This window comes from Labeo rohita, chromosome 16, assembly GCF_022985175.1.
Source record: "Labeo rohita strain BAU-BD-2019 chromosome 16, IGBB_LRoh.1.0, whole genome shotgun sequence".
Lineage (NCBI taxonomy): Eukaryota > Metazoa > Chordata > Actinopteri > Cypriniformes > Cyprinidae > Labeo > Labeo rohita.
The window spans coordinates 7608795-7633563 of NC_066884.1; the positions used below are offsets into that span (position 1 = coordinate 7608795).

At 34.9% G+C, this 24769-nt stretch overlaps 1 protein-coding gene across 1 annotated transcript; it reads left to right on the forward strand.

The window, feature by feature from the left end:
* Positions 1-2568: 2568 nt before the first annotated feature.
* Positions 2569-18610, forward strand: thbs3a (thrombospondin 3a). Its single transcript, XM_051132030.1, has 21 exons — positions 2569-2778; positions 4075-4281; positions 5100-5353; positions 6702-6804; positions 6911-6937; positions 7028-7110; positions 7188-7239; positions 8674-8822; positions 8998-9138; positions 11089-11163; positions 11250-11402; positions 12856-12966; positions 13346-13453; positions 13557-13716; positions 13813-13931; positions 15068-15120; positions 16197-16399; positions 16693-16871; positions 17651-17699; positions 17785-17981; positions 18434-18610. The coding sequence occupies exons 1-21, from the start codon at positions 2703-2705 to the stop codon at positions 18608-18610; spliced, it is 2676 nt and encodes an 891-aa protein (XP_050987987.1). The 5' UTR covers positions 2569-2702.
* Positions 18611-24769: the final 6159 nt, after the last annotated feature.

A 24769-nucleotide genomic window follows, 5' to 3' on the forward strand; every position in this document is an offset into this window, starting at 1 on the left:
TTGTAGTCATTTTTATCTCCTAAACAGCTTCAAAACTAGTTCACTGATGTGTTATGTGTGTATTTGTTCATACACTAGATGCTACAGCGATGAAACGGAAAGTACAAACTGAACAGTCAGATCTCTTTTCACTAGGTGTTACGTGCTGTAAATATATATTGCTTATGGATTTCTATTTTCATAATTTAAGGGGCAAATAAACGGTCCTGAATGATCCTGATTCTGCAGTGGGTTTCTTTATTTCTGCTGCATTTACACAGAGGAGTTGCTGATTTTATCTGTTGCTTTGTTTGTGTAACAAGTGACCCTGAGGACCGTGTGTGAGCTGGAGGTTGTAAGAGAGAAAGATATTCTCTTTAAGCCACAGTTTACCTGCCGGCAGTGTTTCCGAGCATCAGAGCCGACTGAGCGAAGGCTGTGTGAATTAGTGCCCTGGGGAGACACAGCTGTGTGTTACAGCACCAGACTGGAATCTCTCTCTGGCTCCTGTTTGTTTCCTTGTATTTGTGTGTGGAAACACAGTGAACCCCCTTCCCACCACTAGATCCAGAGCAATCAGGAGCTCCCCGCAGATGCACGACATCGTTTAATGACCTCAGAAGAATCATCTGGGAAAGAATTCCTGTTCGAGAAGGAAAAATGCATTTGGATCGTGCTCATTTTCCACACAGGGATTGAGACGGGGAAGCGGCGGGTGGGGTTATGCTCTGAACTATGTGTCATGGACCAAACTGGTTCTGGTTTTGTTCAGGGTGTAAAATTTGATTCATGACTCCATTGTGAAAATTTTACTCAAAACTCATATTTTCCCTTCTGGAAAGAGGGCAGTTTAACAAGCTCCTCATTTAAAAAGTGCTTTCGGGTGGTGTGTAGTACGAAAAGCTGAACAATTTTATTTTTTTTTCTGCTTGCAGGGTCCAGTAAAGCTCAAGTATGACAGAACTGTTCCCCTGACACCTGCTGTTAAAAGCTGTTTCTAGGGAAACTCGGAGGTAATGAAAAATAAACATCACCCCAGGACAGACTGCCGGGACTGGACGCTGAAACTGAACAGCCCTCATACTGCTCTGCTTTAAAAATGCAACAGCATTTTCTTTCTTTATGCCAGGAGATTGTGTTTGCAAGCAAACTGGCACAAAATCAAGAGCTGACACTGGAATTATGAACTTGAGTGAGAATAGATCAAAAGACCAAAGTCAGTGTTTGCATTTGTTCTTTTGACACTACAACAGTTCAATGGTTTTACCATGTACAGTCAAACCAAAAATTATTCAGACACCAGATATGATTTTTGATATTACTAGTGGGTGCAGGACACTATAGTTAATTTATGTATGTGAGGATAGCAAAATAAAGCAAACTGACATATTATACCCAAAAATTCTTCATACAGTGGACTACCAGTAAAATGGACACTTTGACCTGACCATGTTTTGCTTAAGCGTTTTTTCTTGAATCGCTAGACTCAACAAAATTAAGCATTGCTTGGTAATTGGTCAACAGACTTTTGATAGTTGCATGACTATTGTCATACTAACAGTTGTCTGAATTTTTGGTTGATTGTAATCCATTACATGCCTTTCTATCAAAGTTATCTGACATTATCAAGATGAATTTGTTCTGACACAGTTTAACTCTTGAGTTATTGTCAGATTTTATTACCATTTTCAAAAACTATAGTGAGTAAACTCTAATAATGTGAGAAATGTTGAAAGTGTCTGAATAAATTTGTGGTTCAACTGTATTGTTTTAAGTATTCTACCATGGAGTAAATACCAGATCCTTAAATACACTGAAAAATGGTGTAGGATTAACTCAGAAGTTGCCAGTAAATAATTACAGTAACGCATTAATTAAATTTGAAATTAAGTAGAAAAACAAAGATGGTATTTTCTTGCAAAACGTGCTCTAATCTATTTACAACGTATACAAATATTTTTTTCACGGTATTTACAATGTTTGCATATCAAAGGAGGCATTGCTATCTCAGTTTTCTTTACATATAAAATAAAAAACATAAGTTCTACATAACTTTTATCACAACATATTGTTGACGCCAAGCATGCACTGCAAACGGAAGTCAACAATACGATGAGCGCGGTACATCGGATGACATTATTAATATTTTTTGTAGACCTACGTATTATATGTATATTATAAAAACGTATTGTTGTTTTAAAATCTAAGAGAATTTGCGTTGCTACAATATTTTTAGTTTTACGAGACGAGCACCGAGACCGAAACAGACACACGATACATAATAACGCTACTTTTTATTTATTTTATTTTGTTTACTTTTTTCTCTTCGCAAGTGTCAAATATGCGTCCATGGTTGTAGCACTGGAATTCGAAGACTGCTTTTCAAATTTAAACTTTTAAAAACGTTCCTGTGTGTTCTATTTTGGAAGCCCACGCCCCCTCCCTCCCGAGTCTACTAGTGCTATCAATCTCGCTTGTGTGTTTTACGCTGGATTAATGTGTTGTATGGTGATGAGGAGGGCGGATTCAGTTCTCAGATCAGCTCATTCTCTCTTTCTGAAAACGCAGCTCTCTCTTTCTCTCTCTCTCTCTCTCTCTCTCTCTCTCTCTCTCCCCTGCACAGCGCAGGTTTGTTCCAGTGGAAATATTCGTGTTTCAATGCATCGCTGAAGATTCTGTTCTGGATATTTTCTGCATCACTTTTGCCTGTGTTATTTGTAAACATGAAAGTTTGGGTCAGTCTGTTCGTGTTCATGTTCGTCTGGTTCGCAGAGAGCGCTCAGAAACAAGATGTACCGGGTAATTATTCAACATTTTTTTTTTTAACTTTCATAACTTAAGTAATTAGTTACACTGACCTCTCAGGTAGATATCTTTCCTATATATTTTAAAGTTATCATTTCTCTGTTAACTTGCACTCACTCTTTTTGCTGTCTTTAATTCGTATTCACTCATTTTGAGAATGTTTGAGAAACGTTCCACCTCGTCCAGTTTCATAAAAGCTCTGAAAGAAAAAAAGAGTCAGTGGACATGATGAGATTAGGTTATTCGAGAAGACTGTGGTAGCTACTATAGTTAATACATAATTTACTCACTCTCATGTTGTTCCAAACCTGTGTGACTGACTTTCTTCTGTAGAGCGTGAAAAGGGCAAAATCATAATAAATGTGACCAAGGATATTACTCAGGATATTACTTTTTTTTTTTTTTGGTGAGTCATTTTTTTTCAATGAATCAGTTCACTCATTTCACAAACCTAGTCTGAATGATTAATTCACAAACAAGTCTGATCTACTTCTCTACTTCAATTTGGAGACTTAATGGGAGGGGAATGAGAACTATTAAGAGAAATTAAAAATAAATGCCATGGATTACATCGGTTGATAAATAGAATAGTGATACTTAGTAGAAATTGTGCATTATAAAAAGCTTATTAAAATAAAATTATGTGATTGGCCATTATTTGTGACCCTGGACCACAAAGCCAAACAAAATGATCAATTTTACTTGTATGCCAAAAATCATTAGGATATCAGGTAGATCAAGATCATGTTCCATGAAGATATTTTGTAAATTTTCTACCGTGAATATATCAAAGCTTAATTTTTGGTTAGTAATATGCATGCTAAGAACTTCATTTGGACAATTTTAAAGATGATTTTCTCAATGTTTAGATTTTTTTTGCACCCTCAGGTTTGAGATTTTCAAATAGTTGTATCTCGGCCAAGTATTGTCTTATTCTAACAAATACATCAATGGAAAGCTTATTTATTCAGCTTTCAGATGATGTATACATCTCAGTTTCTGGGGTCACATTTTTAAAAAAAGATCCTTGCACTTTAAATACTGTTTAAGAGTCACATGGACCGGTTTTGTGGTGTTTTTATTGCTTTTTATTTTATTGGTCGTTTTGGTTCTTATTGGAGTTTGACAGCTGTGGTCACTTCAAACTGTCACTGTATGAAAAAAAGAGTAAAATATTCAGCAGGAATTCCCTGCTCTTGGGAACATAACAGTATGTGCATTTGGAACAACATGACAACATTCATTTAGTGTTCCATTATTCCTCACTGTCTGTGTTTCTCTCTCTCTCAGTTATAGACGTGTTGAGTTTGGAGGATGTGAAGCAGACCGTGGCTGCGGTGGAGAAGATTTCGTTAGCTCTGAAGACTCTCAGTGATGTGTATGTGATGTCTTCCTTCCGTCTGCCTTCGAAACTGGGTGGAGTTCTGCTGGGCCTCTACAACAAGCAGGATAACAAGAAATACCTGGAGGTTGCCATCATGAGCAAGATCAACAAAGGTAATGACCTTTTTTGTTTTTGTTTGTAATCTATAATCATAATAAACTTGCTTTTTTTCTCTGAAACAATTTTTCTTTTCCATTGACATCACTGCATGAGCTGTTGTATAATTCTGACCAACATCCAACAGCCTGTTGCTTGTTGTTTCAACCTACTTGCATTCAGGTTTGGCTCCATTTTGATATGGAATGCCCACATTTTAACCATCCAATCATTTTTGGATTAATGAAGTCAACAAATTTTCTCTCATTGAATATTTTGTAAATTGAATATTTGTAAATACACTACCAGTCAAAAGTTTTTGAACAGTAAGATTTTGAATGTTTTTTTTTTTTTTTTTTTTTTTTTAAAGAAGTCTCTTCTGCTCACCAAGCCTGTATTTATTAAATCCAAAGTACAGCAAAAACGTAAAATTGTGAAATATTTTTACTATTTATAATAACTGCTTTCTATTTGAATATATTTTAAAATGTAATTTATTCCTGTGATCAAATCTAAATTTTCAGCATCATTACTCCAGTGTTCAGTGTCACATGATCCTTCAGAAATCATTCTAATATGCTGATTTGCTGTTCAAGAAACATTTATTATTATTATTATTAATATTTAAAACAGCTGAGTAAATTTTTTAAAATTCTACTGTTTTGCTACACTTTAGATCAAGTAAATGCAGGCTTGTTGAGCAAAAAAAAGAAAACTTTAAAATCTTACTATTCAAAAACCTTTGACTGGTAGTGTATGTCACATCAAAGAGATAAAATGGCTTGTGAATGTGGTTTCTGCTCAGAGCGTCTCTAAAAGGTTTGTTCTACACTAGTTCTGGTCCGGTATGTTCGTGAAGATGGGAAGCTGCACACAGTAAACATGCAAAGCCCAAATCTGGCAGACGGACGGACTCAGTCTATTATTCTCCGTGTCGGTGGCCTGCGCAGAGAATACCTGAGCCTCGAGCTTTATGTGAACTGTCGTGTGGTTGACTCCGCCCAGCGGCTGCCCCTATTGGTTGCTCTGCCCAGAGATGCAGAGCTGGTGGAGATTCGTAATGGCCACAAGGCATACACTCGGATGCAGGTGAGACTAACATAATCTGATTTTGATAATATGACAACACTTGCAGTACCATTCAAAAGTTTTTAATGTAGTTCTGTGATGGCAGCGCTTGGTTTTCAAATTTCATTACTCCAGAATGGTGTCACATGATCCTTTAATAATCATTGTAATATGCTGATTTGGTGTGCTTTTTTCTTTGATGAATGAAGTTCAAAACAACAGCATTTATTTGAAATAGACTTTGAATTTAATTCATTCTTGCTGAATACACATATTCATTTCTTTTTAAAAAATCTTACCGGCCCCAGATTTTTGGACAGTAGTATGTATTTCTTTTTTTTTCCATTGAAGACAGGAATGTGAATATGATTTGAACTGTGTGATTTTTCTTTTTAAGTTTCACTGAAATAATAAACCATTCAGGTTTTCACTGAGTAAACTATTCCTTTCATTTTTAATGAAAAGAAAGAGATTAGATGTTTTGATTGGTTAAGAACTGAAATTCAGATATCGAAATACACTACCAGTCAAAAGTTTTTGAACAGTAAGAATCACCAAGCCTGCATTTATTTGATCCAAAGTACAGCAAAAACAGTAGAATTTTGAAATATTTTTACTATTTAAAATAACTGTTTTGTATTTGAATATTAAAATATTTTAAAATGTAATTTATTCCTTTATTCCAGTCACATGCTCCTTCAGAAATCATTGTAATATTCTGTTTTGCTGCTCAAAAAAATTTATTTTGTTGAATAGATGAGTAGAATTTTTTTTCAAAAATTTCATTTTTTAAAATAGAAATCTTTTGTAACATTATATGTCTTTATCATCACATTTGATCAAATTAAAGCATCCTTGCTGAATAAAAGTATTTATTTCTACAATTCCTTTCCCCCCAAAAAAAGATACTGACTCCAAGCTTTTGAATGTTATAGTGTATGTTACAAAAGCATTTTATTTCAGATAAATGCAAGTCTTTAGATCTTTCTATTCATCAAAGAACCTTGAAAAAATGTTTTGAATAAAACAAATGTTTTGAAAAACTGTTGTAAATATTGATAATAATAATAATAAACGTTTCTTGAACAGCAAATCATTAGAATGATTTCTGAAGGATCATGTGACACTGAAGACTGGAGTAATGATGCTGAAAATTCAGCAATAATTTACATTTTAAAATATATTCAAATTATTCAAACTATTAATTTAAATAGTGAACATATTTCAAAATATTATTGTTTGCTGTACTTTAGATCAAATAAATGCAGGCTTGGTGAGCAAAAGAGACTTCTTTAAAAAAACATTAAAAATCGTACTGTTCAAAAACTTTTGACTGGTAGTGTATATAATCAAATGCTTTTTCTTCCAGGGTTCAGTGGAGTATCTTAAACTGGCACTAGGAGGCACTGTTGCCCAAGCTGGGGCTATTACCGACTGCCCCTTTCAGGGAGACGCCTCTTCTTATAACATAGGTTAGCCAACATCACCACAGGATTGTACATAAAGCTTGAATTTGTGGTTTTTGATTGCTTGCACAAGCTTTGTCTGAAATATTTTTGTTTAAACTTTGTTTTCCAGTGAATGGTGAGGTTAATTCTATTCTAGGTGAGTTGACATTGGTGAAGTCACGATATGCAGTTTGTTTGTTTTTTATTTATTGATTTAATGTGAAGATATTTGATTCCTTCTCTACAGGTGACCACACTAAAGCTCTGATTGGCCAGCTGATCATCTTTAATCAGATCTTGGGAGAGCTGAGAGAGGACATCAGAGAACAGGTGTGAGTGAGTCAGTGTGTATATGTGAGGGAATCTGTTCTAAGCACGTTTGATTTATGTGTTTTTGCACTATTTAGGTGAAAGAAATGTCTCTCATCAGGAACGCTATTCTGGAGTGCCAGATGTGTGGTGAGTTGTAACATCAAACCAACCTGACAAAGCTCATGGAGCAATAAAAACAGTTTTCAGTCCTATTTTTAGAGCAGTTGGGTTTAGAAGGAGAATGATAACCAGGACTAGAGTCGACAACTAGTTGTTTGTCATGCCTGTGCACATACTAAAGGATTCCTGACAACCTTGATTGATTTATATTATTATAATACAAACTGTTTATTACATGGGATCGGAGAGTGAGTAAACACTACTGTTAATTTCAAATAATTATTTTCTATTTTAATGTATTTTAAGATGTAATTTATTCCTGTGATGACAAAACTGAATTTTCAGCATCATTACTCAAGTCTTCAGTGTTACATGATCCTTCAGGAATCATTCTGATATGCTGATTAGCTGTTCAAGAAACATTTATTATTATTATCATTGTGATGTTGAAAACAGCTGTGCTGCTTAAAGGAGTAGTCCACTTCCAAAACAACAATTTACAAATAATTTACTCACCCCCATTGTCATCCAAGATGTTCATGTCTTTCTTTCTTCAGTCTTAAAGAAATTATATTTTTTGAGGAAAACATTTCTGTGTTTTTCTGATATGGTGCCCCAAATTTGAACTTCCAAATGCAGTTTAAATGTGGCTTCAGACGATCCCAAATGCGATTGTAAACGATCCCAGCTGAGGAAGAAGGGTCTTATCTAGCGAAACGATTGGTTATTTTCATTTAACTTCCTTTTATGTAAAGCACTTTGAATTTCCTTTGTGTATGAAATGTGCTATATAAATAAACTTGCCTTAAAAAATACTTACCTTAAAAAATACGATTTAAATACTTCTTAATCTCAAACACTCATCTTGCCTTTGAGATGTTTGAAGATTCTAAGATGAAAAGAAAATTCTAAATTCAAACAGAATTTGAAATCATTTGAACCATCGGGAGTGTCAGAAAATAGCAAAAAGTTTAGAATAAATGTGAAATATGTATTAAAATTGCAAAAAATAATAACAAATTTGAAAATTGTCTCCCTTTTTTCAGGCAAACTGAAAGCGTTAGCACAAACCTTTGAGTATTTACCACAGCAAACTCTATAGAATGTATCCCACAATCCAGTGCAACTGCCTGGACATTCATTTTACAATTAAAAGTCTTATTTCTTATTTGGTTAAAATACACTTTTACATAAAACTGAATTAGAAATGTAATAATGAGGTCATGTGACAAAGTTTGAAATGTTTATCTCTGCATAATGTGTTCAGTTTCAAACACTACTTTTTAATAGTAGGCAGTATACAGTGTATACTATGAATGTGGGAAGCAGTATGCTAATGTTCCATTATGAATATAGGGCTTTAGATTATTTGGTGTATGTATAACTTCCATGATATTAGATTTCTTGAGCTTATCAATTCTTATTGACTTATCGATGATTATATGTCTCTTTGTTTTGAAGGATTTCATGAGCCGCGCTCACGCTGTCAGCCCAACCCCTGCTTTAAGGGCGTGGCCTGCATGGAGACGTTCGATTTCCCAGGGTACCGCTGTGGCCCCTGTCCGGAGGGCATGACTGGGAACGGCACACACTGTCAGGATATAGATGAGGTGGGTGATGGCATTCAGCGCTGGTTTTATCTTCTTATACTAATAAGTCTTGGTCTAGAAACAACTGTGACTGTTCATGTGTTCCAAAGAGTCTTGAATAAAAATGCTTTTGTTTTTTATTCATGAGTATTAGTTTGTCATAGCTGTTTCATATTAGCATGTCTCTCCCCATCAGTGTGCAGAGGCTCAGCCGTGTTATACACCAGGTGCATGTATCAACACAGCAAAAGGTTTCACCTGTGAGCCCTGCCCAGCTGGACTGTGGGGTCCTCCTCTCTCTGGGTTCGGCGTGGAATATGCTAAGAGTCACCGTCAGGTATGGTGCATTTATTTAATCAGAAATACAGTAAAAACAGTGGTATTTTTAAATATTATTACATTTTAACACAACTGTTTTCTAATATAATATATTTAAAATGTAATGTATTTCTGTGATGCAAAGCTGAGTTTTCAGCATCATTACTCCAGTGTCACATGATTCTTCAAAATTCATTCTAATATGCTGATTTGCTGCTCAAGAAACATTTCTGAATTTTATCAATGTTAAGACACGTTAAGAAATGTTAAGAAGGCTGCTTAAAATATTTGTGGAAACTGTTGATATTTTTTCAGGATTCTTTGATCAATAGAATGTTTAAAGGAACAGCATTTATATAAAAATGCAAAGCTTTTTGTAACATTATAAATGTTTTTACTGTCATGAAACTTAAAGGAGAAGTCCACTTCCAAAACAAAGATTCACATATAATGTACTCACCCCTCTTTTCATCCAAGATGTTCATGTCTTTCTTTCTTCAGTTGTAAAGAAATTATTTTTGAGGAAAACATTTCAGCATTTTTCTCCATATAATGGACTGATATGGTGCCCCGATGAAAATGCAATTAAAATACGCCTTCAAACGATTCCAAATGATCCCAAATAATACAATTTATATACTTCTTAATGTCAAATGCTTGTCTTGTCTTACTCTGCCTGGACTGTTTTTTTCCGGTTCATGACAGTTCGGGTATGTCGAAAAACTCCCCGTCTCATGTTCTCCCTCAACTTCAAAATCATCCTATATCGCTGTTTTACCTTTTTTTGTTAAGGGCGTTTGATCTTCTTTGCATGTTCACTTTGCAAAGACTGGGTCGGAACTTTAGCAGCGATGTAGGATGATTTTGAAATGATTTTTGAAGTTGAGGGAGAAAATATGATTGGAGTTTTTCGACATACCCTAACTGTCTTGAACCAGAATACACAGAGTTCATTGAGAGCAAGTCAAGACGAGCGTTTGAGATTAAAAAGTATTTAATTTGTATTTTTTTAATTAAAATAACCGATTGTTTCGCTAGATAAGACCCTTCTTCCTCAGCTGGGATTGTCTACAACCGCATTTGGGATCGTTTGAAACTGCATTTTAGAAGTTCAAAATCGGGGCACCATAGCAGTCCATTATATGAAGAAAAATGCAGAAATGTTTTCCTCAAAAAACATAATTTCTTTACGACTGAAGAAAGAAAAACATGAACATCTTGGATGAAAACGGGGTGTGAGTATATTATATGTGAATATTTGTTTTGGAAGAGGACTTTAATGAATTGAAATTTGATTTAAATTTTTAAAAAAACAAGAAGAATCCTTAGGTCTTCTAACAAAAATGCATTTTATAGAATAATTTTGAATGCTAGAGTCTATAATTAATCATTTTAGTCAGATACTGAAACAGATGAAAGCAGCTAGAGTACCAAAAAATGGCAAACTGTTGGTGAAATATGGAATTTTGGTGAAATATGTTCATTTTAAATGTCAGTGTAGAATATACTAGTGCTGTCAAACAATTAATCGTGATTAATCGCATCCAAAATAAAAGTTTTTGTTTACATAATATATCTGTGAACTCTGTAAATGTATTATGTATATATCAATACACACACATGCATGCATATTTTTTAAAATAGTGACATATATTCATACATATAATTTATATTATATATAAATACAAATATTTTATATACAATTATAACATATTTGTCTTAAATATATACATGCATGTGTGCATATATACATAATAAATTTACAGTTCACACACATATATTATGTAAACAAAAACAGTTATTTTGGATGCGATTAATCACGATTAATGTTTGACAGCACTAGAATATACTAAGAGTCACCAACAGGTACAGTGGCCCCCCAAAAAAACTTAGGACACTTAAAAAAATGCCTTTACATTAGATAGCAAAATAAGCAAACAAATGTGTTTTACCAATGAATTTGTTTCAGGAATGCTCTGATGTCGATGAATGTGTTGATTTGGCCAACGCTTGCACACCCAACTCCATCTGCATCAACACTATTGTGAGTATGAGTCAGAAAACCTTTTTTTCTCAAATCACACGAAGAGTATGTGCTAATGTTTTTTAATTTCTTCTCCCTTCTCTTAGGGAGGATATCGATGCGGTCAGTGCAAGGTTGGATATGTTGGGAATCAGACAGCCGGATGTTTCCCTCGGAAATCGTGCGCTTCGCTCAGTTTCAACCCCTGTGACACTAACGCTCACTGCATCATTCAGCGGAACGGCGACGTCACTTGCGCTGTATGTTTACGCATACATTGTATCCGAACCAGATTTCAGAAACAAGCAGTTTGTCACACAATCACATCTCATTGGAATGTATTAGATTCTTAAAGCGATAGTTTAACCAAATATGAAAATTCTGTTATTCATCCTCATGTTGTTCTAAATCTTTCTTCTGTGGAATGTAAAAGAAAAAATTGAGAAATGTCTGTTTTGGTTACCATTGACTGCAACTGTTTGGACAAAAATTGTTTATCAACATCTTCAAAATATCTTCTTTTGTGTTCCACAGAAGAAAAAAAGCTGTTGGACGATATACTATTTCAAACGGTTACGTACGTGGTATGAATTTTTTTTTTAAAACATCATACCGGTACAAGTAGCTAAGCAATGTAGACAGCGTGAATTAAGGAGATCCCTAACTGCATACACTTCTGACTAATGGTTGGCGAACTATTTATAACACACAACTAACTTTTGTCAACGGACATTAATAGAAGCCAGAGACGTTAAAGACAAATGCAAGAAGAGAAAATTAAGACAGAGCAAGCTCACTGTTCACAGTATGAAAAATACTGGAGGAAAATCATACAGTTGAGGTCAAAAGTTTACGTACAACTTGCAGAATCTGCAAAATGTTAATTATTCTACCAAAATAAGAGGGATCATATAAAATGCATGTTATTTTTTTATTTAGTACTGACCTGAATAAGATATTTCACATAAAATATGTTTACATATAGTCCACAAGAAAAATAATCGTTAGTTGTTGAAATAGTTACATTTCTAAAAACTACCCCGTTCAAAAGTTTACATACACTTGATTCTTTACTGTGTTGTTACATGAATGATCCACAGTTGTTGTTTTTTGTTCATGAGTCCCTTGTTTGTCCTGAACAGTTAAACTGCCTGCTGTTCTTCAGAAAAATCCTTCAGGTCCCACAAATTCTTTGGTTTTTCAGCATTTTTGTGTGTTTCAGTGACGGTATAATTATAAGACCCATCTTTTCACACTGAGGACAACTGAGGGACTCATATGCAACTATTACAGAAGGTTCAAATGTTCACTGATGCTTCAGAAGGAAAAATGATGCATTAAGAGCCAGGGGTGAAAACTTTTGAACAGAATGAAGATGTATACTTTTTTCTTATTTTGCCAAAATATATATATTTTTTCCATTTAGTACAGCCCTTCAGAAGCTACAGAAGATACTTACATGTTTCCCAGAAGACAAAATAAGTTAAAGTTGCCCCGATCTTCAGATTCTCTTAATACATCTCTCAATACGTTAATAGCAGTTAAACTTTTAAGGACAAACAAGAGACTCTCACTAAACAAAAAAACACAGCTGTGGATCATTCAGGTAACAACACAGTATTAAGAATCAAGTGTATGTAAACTTTTGAACAGGGACATTTTTTTTTCTCTTGTGAACTAGTTTTCTGATAAACTAACGTACGATTCTCTTAGTGTAATGTCGGATGGGCTGGTAATGGTCACACCTGTGGAAAGGACACGGATATTGATGGCTATCCGGATCGCTCCTTGCCCTGCATGGATAACGACAAGCACTGCAAGCAGGTTTGAAACTCTCTTTACCAACAGTCTTTCTCCCTGCACACACTTATGCTGTGTAAACATTCACTAAAATGATGTGACTCTTTATAATTAATGGGAAACCATATTGTTATATTTATTCTGATGGTTTATAGACTTGATTCTTTCCAGTTCAAGTACGATTGTTCGTACATCTTGTACCTTTCAAGCAAATTAAGCTATTCCGCCTAAATGAGGTAATGCGTTTACATAGACCGAGTTTTTTTGCATTTGTTTGGATTTTAATATGATAGATTCACTGTAGCTTGCAGTCCCAGAACTTTTCCCATGTCTGAACACAGGGTTTTATGCAGGTCTTGCTTCAAGTGTTGCACTAGAGATGTTCATATTCTGTGTTTTTCAGGACAACTGCATCTTCACGCCCAACTCTGGTCAGGAAGATGCAGATAATGATGGGATCGGAGACCAGTGTGATGAGGATGCAGATGGAGATGGAATAAAGAACGTAGAGGTGTGTTTGTGGTCCATCCAAAACAGTGTGAACAGTGGAATTAATTAATTTTTTTTTCTATATATATATGTATATTTATTATTTTTATTTTTATTTTTTTCAGGATAACTGTCGGTTGGTTTCCAATAAGGATCAGCAGAACTCTGACACTGATTCTTTCGGTGACGCGTGTGATAATTGTCCCACCGTTCCCAACATTGACCAGAAAGACACTGACAATAATGGAGAGGGAGACGCTTGCGATGACGACATCGATGGAGATGGTAAAGACTGTTCAGCTTGAAGAACTGATGTCGAAGCTTGATGTTGTACCTACAATATCGTCCTTTGTGTATGTGATGCATGTGGATGATTTGCAGGAATCCAGAACGTTCTGGATAACTGTCCCAAAGTGCCGAACCCAATGCAGACAGACCGGGACAGAGACGGAGTGGGTGATGCGTGTGACAGCTGTCCTGAGATTAGCAACCCCATGCAGGTACTGAATCACATTTTAGTTTATATTAAACTTTATTTTACTTTGTATTCATTTTTGGTAAACTTTCTTTGTTTTGTGAACTATCTTTGTTTTGTGGGAAATAAAAGAGCTTTTATGGTAATTTATGGTGTTTTTTTGTCATTTTAAAGCTTGATGGCACCTGTCCCCATTCACTTTCCAGTGCTATTCTTCATATTTTATTTTTAATAATAGTATTTCCTTTGACGAGTACATTTCTTCATATTTTCACCATTTGTGTTTCACAAAACAAGGTCATACAGGAACTAGTGTTATAGTAGTATTTGTAACCCAGGACCACAAAACCAGTCTTAAGTAGCACGAGTATATTTGTAGCAATAGCCAACAATACATTTTATGGGTCAAAATGATTAGGATATTAGGTAAAGATTATGTCCCATGAAAATATTTAGTAAATTTCCTACTGTAAATATATCAAAAATTTTTGATTAGTAATATGCATTGCTAAGAGCCTTATTTGGACAACTTTAAAGGTGATTTTCTCAATATTTTGATTTTTTTGCACCCTCAGGATTCCAGATTTCCAAACAGTTGTATCTTGTTGTAGCCAAATATTGTCCTATCCTAACAAACCATTCATCAATGGAAAACTTATTTGTTCAGCTTTCAGATGATGTATAAATCTTCATTTCAAAAAATTGATGCTTATGACTGGTTTTGTGGTCCAGGGTCACATTTATATACTATGATAGTTTTTATTAATATATTACTAATTTTATTTGTAAAAAATAGTTTTTATAATTTCAGTTTCCATTTTCATTTTACTTTATTTATTAATGAATTTTTTTAAATTATGTTTTTAATACTACCATTTAACTGTTTTTTTTATAGTTATAGTTAGAGTTATAGTTTTGGATATTTGTATTTTACTTTATTTCAGTTTTATTTCAATTAACAAAGTTTTTGATCATTTTAGTTTTAGTTAACAATAATAACAAAACTTTTTGTTAACTGTTAAACTGTTAAAGGGAACTATCCCTGTAAAAAATAATTGAAAGTAAAAAACTGCTAAAAAACTTTTGCAGTGAAGGTCTGTTTTATATATAATTTTATATAAATAATTCTATGAATAATACATTTAATTATTACTATTGCAGACAGATGTAGACAACGACCTAGTCGGGGATGTTTGTGACACCAATCAAGACACGTGAGTAAACAACTTAAATGTAAATTCAAACACAATTGGCAGGTTATCCACTGACTTTTTAAAGTTGTCCCCCTTTTTTATCCCCCTTTTCACAAGATGTAATATAAGTCTCTGATGTGTATGTGAAGTTTTAGCTCAAAATACCCCATAGGTAGTTCTTATAGCTCGTTAAAATTGCCACTTCTAGGGTATGAGCCAAAACACACTGTTTAAATTCAAATGCAAATGAGCTGGTGCTCCTGGCCCCTTTTTCAGAAGAGGGCGGAGCTTCAAGAGCTCATACTCCGGCAGCAACAAAACAGGACAGTCTCATGCACTGTAAATGTCAGAAACTCTCAGTCCCACTTGTGATTATGAGCTCGACAAATTCAAGCGTTCAACTTCACATTACTTTCATATGCAATTTTTAACTACCACATTCCTATTCACAATCATTCTGGTAGCATGTGAAGGCAGCATCAGTGAAAACACCCAGAGACAATGGTGGCTTTAGCAACATTAGCCTTACAAAGTCCAAAGAAGCTCTTTCAGAAAGGCAGTTTGAAAAATATATGTGTGATACTTCGTCTGGAGCTGACGTTTGCGCACAAAGCGTTGGTATTGATCCTCTTTCATAAACAACCTTTGCAAAAATCCAGTGTTGAACTGACCCTCATTTGTGAGACAGTCTGGCTTAAAATGATTGGCACAAACATATAGGACATTGTATATCTCCAGCAGCTACAGCAAGAAAAGAGTAACGGTGGACTACTGCTTCTCGCTCAGGGCTGTGTTTATGCTAATAGGGTAGATATCGTCACAAATGGGCGGGGATTTCTCCCTACGATGACGTTTTTTAATATTTTGGGATTATAAAAAATGAGTGGGTGGGTTTTTACCATTATAGGCTGGTTGTTTTCACACACGGCGCCTGCAGCCACACAACTGTTCAAACATCTTATAAAAGTGATTTTTGCATAATAGGTCCCCTTTAACCCTGGATATGGTAAGACTACTGCCATTTAGTGTCTCATAGTTGCTCATATAGTTTATTTTAATCTCAGACATGCAGTAGTGTTTAATGTTGTGTGTTTTAGTGATGGAGACGGACACCAAGACACTCGAGACAACTGCCCCGACATTCCAAACAGCTCACAGCTCGACTCAGACAATGACGGCATCGGAGATGACTGTGACGAAGACGACGATAACGACGGGGTTCCAGACAATTACGCCATCAATGGCTTCGGTCCCGATAACTGCAGACTCATTTCCAACCCTAACCAGAAAGACTCAGACAGTGAGAACATCTTATCCACTAATGGCTAATAATCTGTTGCTCGACAAAAAAAACATTGATAATGAAAGAGGAAAAAAATTGGCACACCTGGGCTCCAAAAAATACAAAATTTTAATAACAGACTATCACACAGGTGTCAAATTGTCTGATAACGAGCGTGCATGCTCAAAACATTAGCCTGTTATTAATATTTTTTGTATTTTTGGAGCCTAGGTGTGCCAACTCTTTCCTGTTTTCATTAATAATCCTTCTGATTAATGACTCATGTTATTAATTTCTTTCTTGTCATTTAGGTAATGGAGTCGGTGACGTTTGTGAGAATGACTTTGACAATGATGCAGTGCTGGATTTGATTGACGTGTGTCCAGAAAGTGCTGAAGTCACACTTACAGATTTCAGAGCCTATCAAACGGTCATTCTGGACCCGGAGGGTGACGCTCAGATCGACCCGAACTGGGTGGTGCTCAATCAGGTAAAGCATCATGGCATCATTGCTGCTCTCATTGACAAAGGTTCATCATGTTGCACTACTTCTTTTTTCCCAAATTAAATTTTACTTATATATAGTAAATTTAATTTAATAATAATCACATCGCTCTATTTTGCATAATAATATGTAAACAAAAAAATACATACATTGCCTTGCAAAAGTATTCATACCCCTTCATTTTTTTTTGCATGTTTTATATTGTTGGCTTATGTTACACTGCTTTAATTTTTTTTTTTTTTTTTCCCACACACCAGTCTACACTCAATACACCATAATGCCAAAGCATAAACAGAATTGTCACAACTAAATAAAAAATCTGAAATAAGGACATTGCATAAGTATTCATACCCTTAACTGAGTATTTAGCTGAAGCACCTTTACAGCCTCATGGCTTTTTGGGTATGTGCTTTGCACATTAGCATTTGGCAATTATCCGCAATTCTTCTCCTCATCTCTTCACCTCTCCACCTCTCAAGCTCCAATGTTGGATGAGGGCAGATGTACATTTTCAGGTTTCTCCAGAAATATTTGATTGCGTTCAAGCCCAGGCTGTGGCTAGGCCACTCAAGGACATTCACAGACACTGTTGCTGTGTACTTAGGGTCATTGTCCTGTTGGAAGGTGAACCTTTATACCAGTCTGAGGTTCTGAATACTCTGGGCTAGGGTTTCATTAAGGCTCTCTCAATATTTGCATGCATTGAGCACTTTTCTGTACTGTTATAGGTGCTTGTATTAATACAGATGAATTTGTTGTTTCAGGGTATGGAGATTGTTCAAACCATGAACAGCGACCCGGGATTGGCAGTGGGTGAGTTTGGTTTCAGATTCTCAGATTTGAGGAGCTAAACACACAGTAGACTCTCAAACTCAAACTGCAAATCGGTTCTCCACAGGTTATACAGCGTTTAACGGTGTGGACTTCGAAGGAACATTTCACGTTAACACAGTGACTGACGATGACTATGCTGGCTTCATCTTTGGCTATCAGGATTCGTCTAGTTTCTATGTGGTGATGTGGAAGCAGACTGAACAGACGTACTGGCAGTCGATCCCATTCAGGGCCATGGCTGACCCTGGTCTGCAGCTCAAGGTGCAAATGTTGCTAAAATATAATATATTGGATCACTAATGTCCATATATGACCCTGGAGCTTTCCACTGATGTATGGTTTGTTAGTTTAGGACAGTGTTTGGCCGAGATAACTATTCAAAAATCTGGAATCTGGAGGGTGCCAAAAAATCAAAATACTGAGAAAATCGCCTTTGTATTTGTCCAAATGAAGTTCTTAGCAATGCATATTACTAATCAAAAATGAAGTTTTGATATATTTCCAGTAGGAAATGTACAAAATATCTATATGGAACATGATCTCTACTTAATACCCTCATGATTTTTGGCATAAAAGAAAAATCGATCATTTTGACCCATACAATGTATTTTTGGCTATTGCTACAAATATACCTGTGCCACTTAAGGTTTTGTGTTCCAGGGTCACATATGAACTTTTGAGGAGTACGACCTTAAAACGTTGTGTTTGTGTAGGCAGTGAAGTCTCGTACAGGCCCGGGCGAGTTCCTTCGTAATGCACTTTGGCACACGGGGGATACAGATGGAGAGGTGAAACTGCTCTGGAAAGACCCACGAAATGTCGGCTGGCAAGATAAAACCTCATACCGGTGGCAGCTCAGCCATCGGCCACAGGTTGGCTACATCAGGTGAGACCTGCTAGAATTGGGACAATTGTGCAACGACATAATATACGGTCCAAAAGTTTGCATTTAATAATTTTGTTCAGCAAGGATGCATTAAATTGATCAGTAAAGTGACAGTGAAGACATTTATAATGTTACAAATGTTTTTGATTTTTCAAATAAAAGCTGTTCTATTGAACTTTCTATTTAACAAAAAACCCTAAAAAATAAAAAGCAAACAAAAATATTAAGCAGCATAACTGCTTGGCAACATTGATATTAATAATAATAATAATAATTTCTTGAGCAGCAAATCAGCATATTAGAATGATTTCTGAAGGATCATGTGACATTGAAGACTGGAGTAATGGTTATTTTAAGTTGTAATGACAGTTATTATAGTTAACTAAGTATTAAAACCATAAAAAAGCATTATGTGAAATAAAATAAACATTAAATTAAATAAAATATTTATTTTTATTTATTTTACTTTATGTAGTAAAATAACTAAAACTCAAATAAAATTAATAGAAATTATATAGACATTTTTAAAAACTAATGAGAGTGACAAAACAACAAATTTACAAAAATTGTAAAATCAAAATGAAAACAGAAGATATAAAAACAAACCCAACTCAAAATATTATTAAAAACTATATAGTATTGTGTCTAAATTTAGTACTCTCAAACGATTAATCGTATCCAAAATAAAAGCTTTTGTTTACATATGTGTGTATATTGTGTATATTTATTATGTATATATAAATACACACTCATGCACATATATATTTAAGAAAAAATTTGTTTACATATTAAATATATTTTTATATAATGTAAATGATATAAATATCTGCATGTCAATACACATAGATATTTTCAAAATATATACTGTATGTGTGTGTCTTTATATATACATAGTAAATATACACAATACACACATATTATGTAAACAAAACGTTTATTTTGGATCGCGATTAATCATTTGACAGCACTAATCTAAATGATATAAAAATAACTCATAATATTACTATTTTACTGTAGTTTCAAACAAATAAATGCAGCCTTGGTGAGCATAAGACACTTGTTTCAAAAACAGTAAAAACATTTTAAATAGTGGTGTGAATGACTGTAAACACCATCTTTTTTAATACATTTTTTAAAAGAATATTTTAATTGGCTGCATGCCAAAAATGTTGTTCATTTTAAATTATATTTAAACTGCCATAATCCTTTTTTTAAGTGTAATTTAAGGTGCTCATTCTTGCTGAAACATCTTTTTTGTCTCTCGGTTTGTGGGTCGCCTTTGTCGTCACAAGAGGGCGCAATACCAAACTCGGTCATTGACTGCACTGGCAGCTGATGGAAGCTTGTGCTGGTATACTGGAGAGAGGGTGGTGGGAGGGTATGACTAGTTATCCTTAAAATTTCTTCTCAGTTGCCCCCTCCTCTTGCCCCCCTCACACCCCTGAGACTCTGCTGAGTGGTTGGGCCCCCTGGCCGCCCATTGTTGCGGTTGCCATGCCAATGAAATCCTTGGCAAGAATTTTCTTGGTGGCTGTTCATATGCAGATCCAACGGAAACTACTGTAGTGGACGGCCCGTTAAAGAAAGGGAGAGAACGGACCGCAGAGGACAGTTAAACATGTATTGTGTATGATTTCCTGTACTGCGTAATTTCTTGGCATTGTGTTGTAAATCAGATACTCTTTGCCAAAGAAACGACGAATGAACAGTGCTCAAAAATGTTTTTTTTGATGATGTCATAACAGAAATTGACTACAGTAACTCATCGTTTAATGATGGTTAAAATTTGAGTCTACATAGTTATTGAATGCTTCAGATCAGATCTAATTCCAAAGTTTCTAGTAGTTATAAATACCTACAGGAAGAAAGAGCTGTGTGGAGCTCAATATGTGTGTGTGTACACGTGTATGCACAGTTTTGTGAGACAATGTGTAGCTGAGGCTTTGTAAAGGCCCTTTCAAACACACACACATAAACACACCTGCTTTGTATTCAGTGAGAGGAGTGAATAGAGCACTGGACTTCAGTACGCGCACTCACGCTCACGCTGGATTGTGCTGCAGACATGCTCCACTCATACATAATGCAATTTAAGTCCGGCCTGCCGCTAAATCAAATCACATCTCATTTATTATCAGGTAATTAGAGGGCGAGCAGGTGGAGTTTAGCAGCGGCCTGTAGCATAAAACAGCTCTCGGCTTCATTCAGACTGAATATTCTAGAACAACGGTTCTCAACCGCTGGGCTGTGTCCCAAAATTGGGTCAGCAACGCTATATGCGAATAATAAAATTCAACTAACCTTACAAGTGTGCATTTAGGATGGCAGAATAAAAGGGTTTTAAGTGGGAGGCAAAAATGTTTCCCATTTTGGATGTGCATCCAATAAGACTCTAAAGTAGCGCTTGTAATTATTTCACTTTGTAGAAGATAAAAAATGTATTGTAATATTTTTTACATTTTGGTTATTATATTATAATATACACTACCAGGTTTTTAATGTTTTTTTTTTATTCTCATTTTCTCACCAAGCCTGCATTCATTTGATTTTAATATTTTAATATATTTTAAAATGTAATTTATTCCTGTGATCAAAGCTAGATTTTACAGCATCATTCATCATGATCTGTCAGAAATCATTCTAATATGCTGATTTGCTTTTATTATTATTATAACATTTATTATTATTATTATTATCATCAATATTTAAAACAGTTGAGTTTTTTTTCAGGATTCTTTGATGAATAGAAAGATCCAAATATCAGCATTTATCTGAAATAAAAAACTTTCTATTTCAGATAAATGCTGTTTTTCTAAACATTCTATTCATCAAAGAAACCTGAAAAAATTCTACTCAGTTTTTTGTTCAACATAATAATAGTAGTAATAATAATAAATGTTTTTGAGCAGCAAATCAAAATATTAGAATGATTTTGGAAGAATTGTGTGATTGCAGTAATGATGCAAAAAAATTCAGCTTTGAAATCACAAAAATAAGTTACATTTTAATATATATTGATATAGAAAACAGTTATTTGAAATAGTCAAAATATTTCAAAATTGTACTGTTTTTGCTGTACTTTGGATCAAATAAATGCAGGTGAGCAGAAGAGATTTCTTTAAAAAACATTAAAAATCATACTGTTCAAAAACTTTTGACTGGTAATGTAGTATTTAATATACACTATCATCCAAAGATTTGGAATAATTAAGATTTTTTAAATGTTTTTAAATATATAGATAAATCAGTAATATAAAATATTATTGCAATTTTAAATAACTTTTAAAAAATGTAATTTGTTCCTGTGATGGTAATGATTTCTGAAGAATTATGTAACACTAAAGACTGGAATAATGACTGCTAAAAATTCAACTGTGTATCACAGGAATAAATAGCATTTTTAAATATATTCAAATGGAAAACATTTATTTTGAATTGCAATAAATTTTTCCAATATTTCTGTTTCATTGTTTATTTGATTACATAAATGCAGCCTTAGTCAACAAAAGGATTTCTTTCAGAAGCATTAGAAAAATCGTAATTATTCCAAACGTTTGACCTTTGACCAGTATAAGTATATTACATCATAATAATTTTTAATGCATTATTATATCTAATGTAAATTCACAAAATTGTTAATTTTTCTGTTTATGCCATTTGTGGTAATATTAGTGAATTTCGGTGTTTGATCTTAAGGACGTTTTTGCTCACTTTTGCATTGTAAACAATTACTGATCCGATATGAGTTTGGCACAGTAGTATTTTACAGTCACATATATGCGTGCTTTTGTGCTCCTGTTGCAGGGTGAAGCTGTATGAAGGCACAGAGATGGTGGCTGACTCCGATGTTGTGATTGACACCACCATGAGAGGGGGCCGCCTGGGCGTGTTCTGCTTCTCTCAAGAGAACATCATTTGGTCCAATCTGCGCTACCGCTGTAACGGTAAAGATTAATCCACTCTTTGATATTTAAATCATGATCCCCAGACCCTCAAATCCAACCCTCAAGTCTTCCAAGAAATCTAAAACCTACAGATTCTGAATAAAAGTCATTTATTGACAGCAATTACAACAATAAAACAACACACTCACAAAGCAAATTAACCATATCTTTTCCAGATACTGTTCCAGAGGACTTCAGTACACACCGTAAACAGGTTCTAATGCACATAAAGGTGTGAGGGGAGCAAGACGCCCTCCGTCTCTCTCCAGATCCTCTGAGACCCAGCGTGGGGCCACTGAACTCGTGTCCGAGGGGCCAAACAACCAGGACAGATGAGAGATTTACCCAGTGTCTGTCACTCCGTATGAGGAGACTGAATGAAAGGAGAGAAAAGACTTTTATTTTACATTTTGTGTGTCATTGCAGAGCCGTATAATGTGTGAGTATGAGAGTGTGTATGTTTGAGAAGTTTATTAGTGTGTTTGCATTAACAAATGTCTTGAAATAAAGGGATATGATGTATTTTCTAGAACACAACAAATACCCAGAAGTACCATGGTTCCATAATCATTATTAATACATGACAAAAACAGAAATTACCAAAAATTACATTTTAATGTCAGCCCCAGAATTCTTCTGCTCTGTATGCCATTAATAATGAATGAGAGCTAAGCTCAAGAATATGTATAGAAATATATTAATTTAACATTAGTAATAAAATACAATTATATTAAACATTATTAAATACACTATACATTGCATACTACACAATATTTTGTAAGTAGTACGCTAGTAAGGGCCATATACTTACAGCGGTGTTGACCTATACACCTGCAGTCTGGCGCCGCCCTAGTGGTCGAGCTCTTCATAAGATGCTGTTGTGGCGGGAGATTGCAGCGGGAGTCGCGTGTTCCTCGTGGTCAGGGAGGCCGGGACGAGTGCAATATTGGCGGGAGATTGAACAACAGTGCACAACATCCCACACCTGCCAGACCGCAGGACTACAAACACAGTCTCCTAAAGACTTCAGACTTCTCCTCACAACTACAACAGAAATAGATGTTTTTTTCTATAAGTTACAATGTATTAAATTTGAAACATTAAAAAGTTATTTTTTTAAAAAATTAGCTTGTTAAAAGAAAAATAAAAGGAGGGACTTTATTATTATTATTATTATTATTATTATTATTATTTAGTAGCGAGGGCCTATGCGGCAGGTGGGTTTTGGAGCCCATGAGGCCACTAAAGCCAAACATTGTTTGCATTGTGTAAAACTTTATGAATATAAAGTACTTATCATCATGTTTCCCACCAACGTTTTACAACTTTGCTTTTGTCTTAAAAACACAATGTCAATAATGTTCTTATTAACTCATATCAGCATGTAAAACTTTTGCAATAACAAAATTATCACAAGACATCTTGTGTACACATGTAGGACGAAGTCTATAGTATGTGAGAAAAGTAATATTACATTTTTGCAAATTTAAAACAAGTTAAGTGTTTAATTTGCGTGTGTTTTGATGCAGTTCGGGCATCGAATGCATTATTTATATTTTTTTTATTTTAATATACCGTACTGACAGACAAACATTCTACGTTTAACGTACATTTTCTTTCGAATTCTAAGTTTAACAATTCGAAATCGTCATCGTTCCAAGTGTTCCTGGCGAACGCCTACTGCTAGTTGAGAATCGCTGTTCTAGACGACCGGTTGCTTAGTAACGGGGTAATCTGTTGACCAGCGAATAGTCCAGCAGACAAAATGCATAACACAAAACATAACGTATATCTACAATGAAAATAAAGTTGTTTAAGATAAGTCACTTAACTGAATATCCTCAACAACAACAACAACAAAAATAACAATAATCATGAAATAGAAAGTTTTTGTCATAGCCCAACAAGGAGTTTCATGACTCACCTACAATTTCAGAACGCTGTGTTAGAATCACGTCGCTGTTTGTGAAGTTTTATCTTTTATATATAGTCCGGTTTCATGCTTTTGGCGCGTCTGCTGCTCGGTGGTTCTGGTTTTGCCCAAAATGTGAGGGGCACAAAAGGACCTGCGGCCCCGCAGCGCCCCGCCTCCATCAAGCCAACAAAGAGCCTGAAACTCACTGATGCATGCATGCATACTGCAGACAACAGAGCAGATCACACTCAAACACACACTCACACACAGTCGCAGAAAACACTCTGATGCATGCATACTGCAG

Excerpts from the sequence above, each read along its gene's own strand:
- thbs3a (XM_051132030.1), top strand. The coding sequence starts at position 2,703 with ATGAAAGTTTGGGTCAGTCTGTTCGTGTTCATGTTCGTCTGGTTCGCA. Across the intron at positions 5,354-6,701 it reads AGGCATACACTCGGATGCAG|GGTTCAGTGGAGTATCTTAA; the intron begins GTGAGACTAACA and ends TTTTTCTTCCAG. Across the intron at positions 17,700-17,784 it reads CGACCCGGGATTGGCAGTGG|GTTATACAGCGTTTAACGGT; the intron begins GTGAGTTTGGTT and ends GGTTCTCCACAG.